Genomic DNA, 11,864 nt, shown 5'->3' on the forward strand with positions numbered 1-11,864 from the left:
GTTGATTTCATGTAATGGTATGTTTTCTTTTGAGGAGACTTTACTGCCTCTTAAGATCCCAAGGCAAATAAAGCTCCAGATCTGGACGGTTTCCAAGTTTCAGTGATTGTGGTTTGTTTAGACTTCACAATGTGTCATGTAAATGCCAACAGTTTTTGAGGGACGGGTTGCCATAAATTGGTGGCTAAATTGTAAAGTACACTTTTATTTCTCTTGTACCAAAGAAAGCTTGTGCGAAGGAAATTATGGATCTAAGACATATCAGTCGTATGTGGGGCATCTGTAAAACTGTCTTAAAGGATCTTGCAGAGACACTGAAACTTATGATTCACAACCTCATCTCCGGTCAACATAGTGCCTTCATAAAAGGGAGATAGATTACAGATAGTATCTTTATTGCTAGTAATTGTCTAGACTCGAGGATTAAAACTAAGCATCATGGTACTATTTGTACGACTGGTTTAGAATACGCCTTCGATCACGTTTAATAGTCTTTTATTGGTGAAGTGCTCTTAAGAATGGGTTTTGGAGATCACTGGAGCCTGGAGGACCCAGTTTAGGATGGCCAAATTCGCAAACTGGCAAATGCTTAAATCTGGTCGAAAGACTACCACAAGGCCTGGTAAGTGTCAGATGATCTTTGCAAATCGACGTTCGTTTTGTGATAATTGTAAATATCCACTAGGTGTATAACTGTTTTTTACATTATATACAGTAGCTCCACTGCAGCATGTTCCGTGATCGTATGGGATGGATTGTTAATCATCACTTTAGCTGAGTAAAATTTCAACTTCCATTCTTCACGCGGTTTCCATTCTTCTATACAGCGAGATGGATTTCCATAAGTGAGAATTACTACCAAAGTCATTTTCGCAAGTCCATCTTCTAAAGAATTTCATATTTGGTTAACAAAAGGCATATTCTAATATTCTTATTAAATACTTAGTAATAATTACTTCATGCTGTAAGAATATAAAAATTGGTTTTTTTAGTCATAATATCCTTCAATGGATGCTTAGTTAACATGCATCCTTTTTTTGAGCGAAGGCATACATATGACATAAAATGTATCAGTTTATTATGTATAGAAGCTCTGCATCAAACGAGTTTGTTATTATTTATTATGCATGCAACCATTGTTTAATTGTGAAGTCACTTGTTCAATGGATGCATAATTGCATATACAACAACAAATTATATTCCGCAAGTGATCTTATTTTTAAAATTTATGGGTATACCATAGAAAAATTGGCCCAGAAGAGCTTAACAATAACAACGTTATTTTATTTTTGGTGAGTAAAGAAAATTTCCTTTCTCTAAATAGAGGACTGCACGAGCCCAGATTATAGATTATCGGTGGAAGAAACGAAGGGAAGAAAAAGATGTCCCAACTGTTTCACACTTTCTTTCGCCCTGTTTAAGAGGTCTTCTTCATTAGTCTGTAATAGAGATCCCTTGATTTTCTTAACCTGCACCAAATATATGTATAACATTTTAGTAATTAAAAGCTTCTCCAACGCGACTTTGAAGAGTTCCCTTGATTTAGGCAATTTGTTATTAACAAAAAAAAAATCTGCTTAACGGAAACTTCAAAAATGAATGTTGGATTTGTGGCAATTATTCCGACGTCCTCTAAAGTCTAATCTATTGATCTCTGGTTTCAGAAGTTCCTTTATAAGATGCCTAATCATCAAAATCTTTAAGTTATTACTTAAAGGACTAGATATTTTAGTTATAAACAAAATGTTTCTCTACCAATAAATTTACTTGGTTTATGGCTGGAGAATTTTTTCACATCCTTAATGAAATTTTGTCTCGCATGTAAAGAGGAATGCGTTCTTGTAGGATGCACATGAATTAAGGGTCTGTAAACCATGTCACATATATCACTTTAGTAAAGATACTACTAAAGTTCCTACCAATTTATTTATGTACCGGTGTGTAACTAGAGGAGATTCCTTGGGATAACGTATATTTATGCATGGTGGCAAACATAATTCCCGACTCGAAACCAGGCTCTGGCTTCCCCAGGCTTCAGCACACCCCAAAAGTCCAAATATCGTGCTTCTTATGACATACTCTAAGTGGGCTTATAAAATGCATGCAAATTTTAGTTTTACAATGCTAAGTAGGCTCATAAAATAAGCATACAATTTTTTAATATGACTTATTAACTACACTACTTTTTCTCTTTTTTCATTCGATTTGTGAAAGAAAGAATCATTGATCGGAATTGCAATGCTTTTCAGTGTTTTTACGACGAGTAATTCTATAGTACAAAAAACCGTTCACACACACAAAATTGGTGGGCCTCGCCCTTGGGCAGAAACAGGAGGTCCTATTAAAGATTTGGCTGTGTATACGCGTTTTTGTTTAGTGAAAACTACAGGGAGACCCATTCTCCCTGATGTTTTTACTGTGAAACTCACGCTCCCAAAACTACAGGCGTGCACCCAAATTTTGGAAGAAAATTATTCTCAAACCCAAAATATATAAAATTTTGTTTCTGTTTCTGTCTTTTTTTTTGTTTTTCTTCTTCTTCTTCTTCGTCGTCTTTTCTTCTTCTTCTTCTTCTTCTTCTTCTTCTTCTTCTTCTTCTCCACTATACCTAGATCTCAGAAAAGGGAGAGATTCGATTGATTTCGAGAACAAATTCATGCCTAAATTCGATTGATCTCAACAGCAGCACCAAATCGTCTTCTTCTTCGAATTAACGACAAACCCTCTTACTACCGATTCTCTTCATTACAATTTCAATTCACTACTAATATTAATGGTAGCAGCAAAAATCCCTAAATGGGTTTGTAGAACACGGTTTGGTCATTATAGATTTATGATCAAAACTTGTTTTCAATGAAGATTTTGAAATGAATTTCAGATTTTTATGAAACTCTCAGCCGTAAATTGAGTTTGAGTAAGCAATACTGGATGAGTTGTGAAGAAGGTTTAATTGCAGATGATGGTGTAAATACATGAAAGAAGATGATGGTGTAAATACATGATTTTGACCAAGAGCCCCCGAATAACTGAAAGATAATGGTTTGCGTGGGAGTTAATGAAACATGAAATAAGATGATGTGGTTATGACTGCATAACATGTCATTCAGTCGAGAAACTGTCTACATAACATGTTATGCATTCGTGAAAATGGATGCATAACTACAAAATTTGTTGCATAACTTGTTATGCAGTCCAAAAAACCTGCATAACCTGTTCTGCGTCCGAAAATATGGCTACATAATGCATTATGCATCGAGAAAATAGATGCATAACCTGATATGCATCCGTAAATATGGATGCATACTGCATTATGCATCAATTTTTTATATGTACGACTAAAATCAACCAAAAAAATGATAATATAACTTGTTATAGATGCATAATTTTGTTATCCAAATGCATAATTTGTTACGCAGTGGAGAAAATGGTTACATAATTCGTTATGCGTCTGCAGAATGTGTTATGCATCGTTTTGGTGACTGCATAATGGTTAAGTATCAAGTTTTCAAAAAAATTCCCTAAAATGAGGATCACCTCCGATTTTTTCGTTAAAAACAAAAATTTGATTTTCTTTTTTGTACTCGTTGCGTAGCTCTTTTAAAAAGATTTCCAAAGATATAAAATTTGTAAAATTCTAAGACGCGGATTTTTAGATATGTTATGTCCAAGTTGCGCTGCCAATTATACCTCTGAAAAATTAGCATGCATAACAAGTTATGCCTGAAAAGATAGAATGTTTAACCAGTTATGTATTGATTCATATAATAATTTCATATGGTAATTCATATAAAATTAATTATGGACCTGAGAATGAGAATATTATTTTTCTTGGATCTCCCCCTAATTTCCCCTAACAAGTACTTTTGTACTATGACATAGTCAAAGTGAATCCTAGTTACAGCAGTACCACTGTACTTATTTTTCCCTATTAGCTTCTCCTTCAACGCCATGAATGGCGCAGTAACATACCCATTTGTCCCCATTCCCTATTATAGTAGGACTCTGATATACCAAAAGGAGTAGGAGTAGCCCACCTTGTGAAAGGAGAAGAATAATTACAATGCTTTCTCTTGAAACTTGAAATAAACAATGAATAACTTACGCGTAGAAAGTTGGAAGATTGCACGTGATGTTGACCGTATGCAGAAAGGGCAACATTTATGGATTCAAATCCTTTTAACATTTCTACTGATCTTTGTACTAGACCCATTGTTCCCGATGCTTCGTTGAACACAATCCTCAACACATATCTCTCCTCGTCTAGCTTCTCAACTTCCATCTGATTCTCAACATTTCAAAATATATCAACACTGCTCATAAGATATCCGTTTATTTAAGAGGATATCAACGTTCGTATCATATAAAATATTACCTCGGTTTTTAAGAAAATCACTTTTTCAATTTGACATTTTTTCGGATTAAAATAAAAAAATAAAAATAACTCTTTTTCAAAAATGAAGAGAATTTACTTTTTAAGGATCTATCCGTGACGGCTAAGTAGGATTATTTTTGTTTCGAAAAGATAACCTTGTCTGCCTTTCTTTTTTAAAATGAAGGAAATATTAATAAATTAATATAATCCCCATGTACGTACCTGCATTATTGCTGGAAAGATTGCGCGACGTTCAAATGGTGGTGGACCTGGTGGTACTACTGGTTCAACTAGTAAGGTGTGGAATAATGGTTGGACTTGGCCATCATTGCCACTAACATCTACAGCGTTCTCCTCTACTGCCGATACTACATCTTCATTGTGATGATGAAGAGGCAGATTGATTGTTTCCTCATTTCCCAGGGAAGAATTAAGTGATGAGATTACTTTGTTCTGATTTTCAATTTCAATTTGTGTCTGGTGAAGTATATCTTGTAGATAAGCCAGAGCATCAACAAGAACGGTTCTTTTATCCATCTTCATTTATCCCGACAGACACACATATATAGATAGAGCCAGATAGATGTTAATTAATGCATGAAAATATACAAACCGCATGCATGAGAAAAATAATTAGCAGGAGGAAGATCAAGAGAGATAATTACGTATACCTTGGTAATGTTTGGGACAATGGATCTCAACGTCAAATACTGTTGGTTCAATCTCTTGCGTCTATAACGTTCTGACTTCAAATTTTTACTGGATGTATCAACATCATCACCAATATCTTCTACTTGTTGTGGTTCATGATCAGGTATAGATGGTGATGGTGATTGGGGTTGATGAGGATCACAACAAACATCTCCATCAGTTTTCTGCTGCATTGTTGAAGTCTCCATCAGATTGAAGTACGGATCGATATCACAGTTTTCTAGAGAAGTATCAGTGACATCCGGTAATAGACGGTCACACTGGATTCTATCATCGGATGGATTACCGGAAACACAACCTTCTTGAAAATTACCGGTGATTTTGGCATTCAATAATGGAAGATCAGCTAAGCATTCATCATATAATAATGCACCCAACTGATAATCGTAATCATCAACATTACATTGTAGATCCATATGGGGATTATAGCAATCTCCATCTCGCTCATAATCAACATTAATATTGAAACTGTCCATCATCGCCACTGGCATCATATTATCGTCAGCAATACCACCGGGAATAGAATTGTGATCCTCATGATTCGTATTCTCTTGAATATTTGCTTCTTCCTTTTGCATCAAATAGCCTACTAGTTCTTCAAATAATTCATCCATCACTTGAAATTAATGATGGATAAAGGTGAAAGCCCTAGCTAAAATGAGAAGCTATATTTTGTATATATTTGTATGGAACAAACAAAGCCCGATATATAAACATAGCTTGAGCAATATCAAAATTACTCGGTCTAAACTCTCAAGCTAACTATCAAGTCTATTTAAAATTAAAATTAGGACAAAGTACCTAACAATCAAAGTCTAGCCACTTTAATCATCCATACTTTCTGGAAGGGCTGAAAGAGGAAAACGGGTAGGTAAAAACAACTTTTAAGCCGATATAAGAACAAGTCATGTTTATATATGTACCTAGAGTTTTCCTCGGGTAAGATTGAAATGACAACGAATGGCAAGGCGGCAAATGTTTTGGGACGAATTGCATGATTGGTAGGCATCTGCAATTCACCTACCGAATAGGGAGTTTGTATTAAACTTTTTCTAATATTCTAAGTTCCAACTGTATCGACCGTCGGCCAACTCAAATTTACATGATTGGTTTGCATCTGCTTTGACTAAGATTGAGTCTAGTAGAGGAGGGAAGTGCCTCTGCTTTCAGTAGTGTCGCCATGTCAGGTAGGAGATGATTTTAGTATAATGGTGAGGGAGGGAGAGAAATACTTCTCGCCCCTGCTTAAATCCCCTTTTACGTCCCCTGTTTTCGGTAAGAGAGATCGAGTATTTGAGTTTAGTCCATGATTTTTTGCCATTTTCATCCCACAAAATTACTCCACAGGACTCAGCCTAATACAAACGTGTTTGAAGCTAAAAATTTATATAGATAATGGGCTAAAAACAAAAAATACCCAGTGTACATACAAGAAAAGAAAAAGGGCCAAATTGGGACGGCTTAGAGCCTCGGTTAGAGCTTCTCCGATGGAATAGGTGTGAAGGAAAAAATCTTCATCCAAATATGATATACAACCATTTTTATAAAAAATCGTTTCCAACCCACTGATGTGAGAATGATGTGGATAAAAAAGTTAGACATCCTCTAGGTGAACCTTTAGAGCCTCTCCAATGGAATGTGTGTGAAGAAAAAAGTCTTAATCCACGCAGGATGCACAACCATATTTATAAAAAATCATCTCCAACCCATTGATGTGAAGATGATGTGGCAAAAAAATAGTTAGACATCCTCTACGTAAACCTCTAGTTTTAGACATTCACTTAGAGGATGTCTTCCCATCCTAGTCACACTTTTTATTAATAAAATCATTGAAATATAAAAATGGAAAGGATTTTAACCAATTATATACCCTACAATTAAGTAAAAAGTTAATAAAAACTTTATGGGTTGGAGATAAAATTTTATTTTTCCTAATATTTAAGATTTTATAATCAAAGGATGTCTTAGAAGTGATGCCACATATGAAATATCCACATTCACCATTGGAGAAGCTCTTAGTTTTAGATATTCACTTAGAGGATGTCTTCCCATCCTAGTCACACTTTTATTAATACTAAATATCATTGAAAACAAAAGTGGAAATAATTTTAACCAATTATATACCTACAAATAAGTAAAATAAGGATACAACCTTTACGGTTGGAGATCAAATTTATTTACTCCTAATATTTAGGATTTTATGCCTAAAGGATGTCTTGAAAGTGATGCCACGCAGGAAACATCCATATTCATCATTGGAGAAGCTCTTAGCGCCTTAGCGGGTAGACTGTGATATAAATTTCTAGTCATCTTCATCATGCCCATTGCGATATAAATTTTGAACGATTTTTTGGGGACCATCCTTTTTTTGAGGGACCATGGTCTTATTAGGCCACCTACCCTACAATGTTAAGGGATGTCCTAAAATCAGATGAGATTACTAATTTGGCCCTTACCCTAATTAAATTTAATCCTAATCTAATAACTGCCCATAATCTAATAACTACCCCTGATTAAAATTAACCCTAACTTAATGTAAAACAAAAACAAAAGTATCTAAACCTAGCCGTACAAAAAAATCAGTTCTCCTCTACTTCTCTTCTTCCTCATTTCAACATCGTCTTCATCGATTAATCGTCGATTCATAAAATTTTCATCGTCGATTAATAAATCGACTATAAGAATGGTTCTTCGAAAGAAAACCAACAGACTCCCAGGAACAGGTCCCGCATTAGGGCATATATCAAATCAATCAAGTGATTTTGAGATTCATAAAGAAGTGGAACAACCAAGTGAATCCACAATCCAGTATAATAGACGCAGTAAGAAGCCTGATTCCTCCATGGGATCGATTCGAAGGTATTTTCCAACAAACCCGTTACTTTTAATTTGATTTTGATTCGTTTAATTGAATAGAAATCATCAAAATAGGGTTCAAATGGAAGTTACAGTGCATTGTTCGGTTACGACGAATTTCTAAAGAACCCTAGTTTGTTAACCGAACTTCCTGAAAGGAAGAACACGAAGAACAGTTTGGTTCTATAGGATTCAAAACTAGGTCACCGAACTACCAGTTCGGTTCGCAAAGAATCCTAAAAAAAATTCTAACCGAACTTAACCAGTTTTACAACAAATTGTTTTTCCACATGTAACCGAAATGTCCAATTTTAGCCCGCTATTTTGAGTTTTTGTGTAACCGAACTGAGCTATCTTGTTCGGTTGGTTCGCATAAAATTCTAAAACTATTCACTTACCGAACTTTACAAAAAAATAAATAAAAAAATTCAATGTAACCGGACTATGATATTTTGCCCAATATGTTGAGTTTCAATTTAACTGAACTTGTCCAACTTTGTTGAGTTGCATACATGAGGAGTTCGGTTTATTCGAAAAAAAACCTTGACAAACCGAACTCTTCACTAATAATGACCAATGTTGAGTTCGTTTTTTTCGCAAAAAATCTTGAAAAACCGAACTCTTCAGTAGTTGCATACATGTGGATTTCGGTTTGTTCGCAAAAAAACTTGAAAAACCGAACTCTTTACTAATAGTGACCAATGTTGAGTTCGGTTTGTTCGCAAAAAAAACTTGACAAACCGAACTCTTCGCTGAGTACCCTTATTTGCAGCTGATTTAGTGAATCATTTATCGGTTAAGCTGATATCTTTTGTTTTCTTGATTTGTGGCAGAGGCAAAAAATCCAACCAACCTTCACTGGAAGATCTGAGAACTCCCGCGCCTCGAGGAAAAGTACATTGTGATGTCGGTAAGCATGGAACCAAAAATACTAAGTATGGAGGTGGGTCATTACCGGGTGTTGTCATCCAAGATGGTGTCAATAGAGATAATGTTGACAACGTAATCCAACAAGTTAATGAAGAGATCGTGGAAGACATGGGCAGTCAAGAACATAATCAAGGTGGAGAAGATGAACCAGCTCAAGGAGGGGAAATGAGGGTGGCGAAGATGAGGGCGAAAAAGATGAGGAAGATGGAGATAAGAATGATGATGAATCATAGGAGGACTCAGATGAAGAGGAAGAAGAATAGGAACAAGTAGAAATAGTGGTAAAGAAACCTAGAAAGACGCCTAAAAAGCCTTGTGCTAGATAATCATACATTCCTGATGACAATTTGTGTTTGCCGCCAAAGAATCCAACATATGGTACTCCAAGAGATGGCAGGGAGGTATTGATGGGCTACAAAAACTCATGGGATTCCAAGATCTTTGCGACAAACGTATGGTTCAATCTTAACCATCAAGATTTAGATTTCTCGATCATTTTATTATATTTTGACATATATTGTTCTTTTATATATATATATATATATTAGTATATAAGATATGATGTTGTTTTTGTATGACCATAATAATGTTTTTCGTGTTTTAAAACGTCAAAAGAACAAGATATGGAATATAGAGAATGAGTGTGATGAGGTCCAGTTGGCGGTATATGATTGTGTACTTTGGAATGCGATACAACACGCGCACCAAAAATTTGATGATGTCACTGTTACTGCATTTGCCGAGAGGGCTTATCCAGAGACGGATACCTTTCATCTACCGTTTGGCGAGATGTCAATAACTCCGGATGATTGTTTTAGAATCACAGGCCTACCAATTACGGGAACAAGTGTTCGAGAAGGCTATGATCCCTCAATGACTTATGAACGTCTTGAAAAGTTGGTCGAAAATGTCTAGGATGGAGCTCTTCCAAGGCACAATATGAGTTTAAATGAGATGCAAAAGAGCCTGAGGAAGGTGATGAGGATAATCCATTTAACAAAGACCGCACGTCCAAGAAGACATTGAAAAAGATCAAGATGACAACCTTGTTTGATGAGTTTAGTGGGACGAGAAATTTGGTTCTTCAAGGAAAGTTGGTGATGACCGAGGAGAAGATTAAGCACCATGTGACTGCTTATTTGTTATATCAAGTAGGAACCATTTTCTTCCCCAACACTTCAGGTCACGTGGTAAATGCCCATTACCTCCAGCTATTGGACCCCCTTGATGAGGTGAACAACTACTGTTGGGGCATTGCGGTTCTTTCATTCATTCAAGCGGAGCTCAGAAAAGCTTCGAGGCTTAAGAGTGTTTTCTTTGGAGGGTTACACACCCTTGTCCAGATACGCCATTGAATTATCCTTTGTGTGTTTGAAACTTGATTAAGTGAATGAATAAATGTGTATTGTTACTAATCATAATACGAATGTATCATTTGTGGTTTGTTCTCATAGCTTTGGGTGTACGATGGTAGGCTTTTAAAGGAGTAAGAAAATAAGACAAAGGATAAGGGGAGACAGAAAGGCCTACATGTTAAACTGCAAGTACACAGTTTTCATTGTAGTGTGTATGTGCAAGAACATGTCATCTCCACAGGGACTAGGGTGTATAGTTGAAGCTTTATGTTTTCCTAAGATAGTTCTCTAAGTGCAAGGCAGTGAAGTAAATGTGACAGTGAAGTAGAATAAAGACAATGAAGCAAAGGTAACAGTGGCAGTTAACAGGAAACAAAGCCAAATAAACCAAGGCTGTTAGCCAAGGGCAGGGAGGACAGTGCACTGATTTCAGTGCACAGCAAGCTGTAAATTGCACAAAAACTAAACAAAGCAGCAAGGAAAATTTAACTAAGCAATAAGAAAAACAGATTCAGAGTTGCAAGTGATTGTGAAAACAAATTGTGGGTTAAGCTAAGGCCTTGAATCCACCCTTGTGACCTATCCAGACAATGTAATTCTAGGTTGAATTCCTAATGGAACTAAGTGACAACTAAGGTCAACTTATGATCCTAAGCATACAAATGGAATGGAAAGAGAATTAGCTTGCTATGAGCACTAATTTCTCCCATTGCTCAATCAAAACAATGCACTAAGGCTCTAACCTAGCATTCCACTATCAGACAGTGCACTGAGGTTTCATCTAAACCTCAGCTGCAACAATTTAGCTCATGCTCAACATATAAACAACATTAACATTCATCATACAAGATAATTCAAACACACTAGACATGGTGAACAAATACAATTGAAATTACTGAATTTGAAATTAAACAAGAGGTAACAGTAGAGAGCACTGGATAGTCCAGGCCTCTAAGGTGGTGCTCTGGCTAATCCAGGCATACCCTACACAACACAACAGTCCTTTCTATTTATACCCACAGACCCAATTTGGGTTTTCCCCCAAATTACAAAATTAGGGTTTGGTGAAAATCAAAATTAAATCAAAATAATCCTACCTAATGTCACTGAATCTACTCAATAACACTCACCCATGCCTCTATTTCTAGTTGTAATCATCAATTCCTAAGAATCCCCAATTTGTAAAATTAGGGTTTCCTGTTGAGAAATAGGAATCGAAATTACTCACCTAACAGCTCTGATTTCTTCCCAATAGTCTCGACCCATGCTTACTCAACGTCTTCTGCTCCTTCCCATGCTTCAATTACATCCATCTCATCAACTTATTTCACCAACTCCACAGCTAGGGATTAGAGGTGTGAAAATGGGTGAAATTAGTCGCTGAGAGGGATATAGGACGTGATATAGGGGATGGGTTTAGTTGGTAGGAGCCATGATGGCTTTGGTGGTGGATGTGGTGGTGGCAGAAGGAGCAGGTGGTGGTGATGGCGTACGAGTTCTGCAGACGGAGAGGGGAAGAAGATGGATTCGATGGTTTTGGGAGAAGGGTGTGTTTGGCGATGGGTATAGGTGTTCGATACTTGGGTGTTAGGCGGGTTCAGCGAGGTTTGATGATCTGTGACAAGGAGAGATGGATGGGA

The 11,864-nt window shown here is 36.3% G+C and overlaps 1 protein-coding gene across 1 annotated transcript; it reads right to left on the reverse strand.

Annotated features, from left to right (window-relative positions):
• Nucleotides 1-1,094: 1,094 nt before the first annotated feature.
• Nucleotides 1,095-5,813, reverse strand: LOC113300524. Its single transcript, XM_026549730.1, has 4 exons — nucleotides 5,044-5,813; nucleotides 4,595-4,909; nucleotides 4,103-4,279; nucleotides 1,095-1,469 (listed from the first exon to the last, which is right to left on the reverse strand). Exons 1-4 carry the CDS (start codon nucleotides 5,695-5,697, stop codon nucleotides 1,344-1,346), a joined length of 1,272 nt encoding a protein of 423 aa, XP_026405515.1. The 5' UTR covers nucleotides 5,698-5,813; the 3' UTR covers nucleotides 1,095-1,343.
• Nucleotides 5,814-11,864: the final 6,051 nt, after the last annotated feature.

This window comes from Papaver somniferum, chromosome 7 (genome assembly GCF_003573695.1).
Source record: "Papaver somniferum cultivar HN1 chromosome 7, ASM357369v1, whole genome shotgun sequence".
Classification (NCBI taxonomy): domain Eukaryota; kingdom Viridiplantae; phylum Streptophyta; class Magnoliopsida; order Ranunculales; family Papaveraceae; genus Papaver; species Papaver somniferum.

Bases quoted from the DNA above. Each gene is read 5' to 3' on its own strand.
- LOC113300524 (XM_026549730.1), bottom strand. From the start codon at position 5,697: ATGGATGAATTATTTGAAGAACTAGTAGGCTATTTGATGCAAAAGGAA. The intron at 4,910-5,043 runs GTATACGTAATT...GGATAAATGAAG, and splicing joins TTGTCCCAAACATTACCAAG to ATGGATAAAAGAACCGTTCT. The intron at 4,280-4,594 runs GTACGTACATGG...GTTGAGAATCAG, and splicing joins TCTTTCCAGCAATAATGCAG to ATGGAAGTTGAGAAGCTAGA.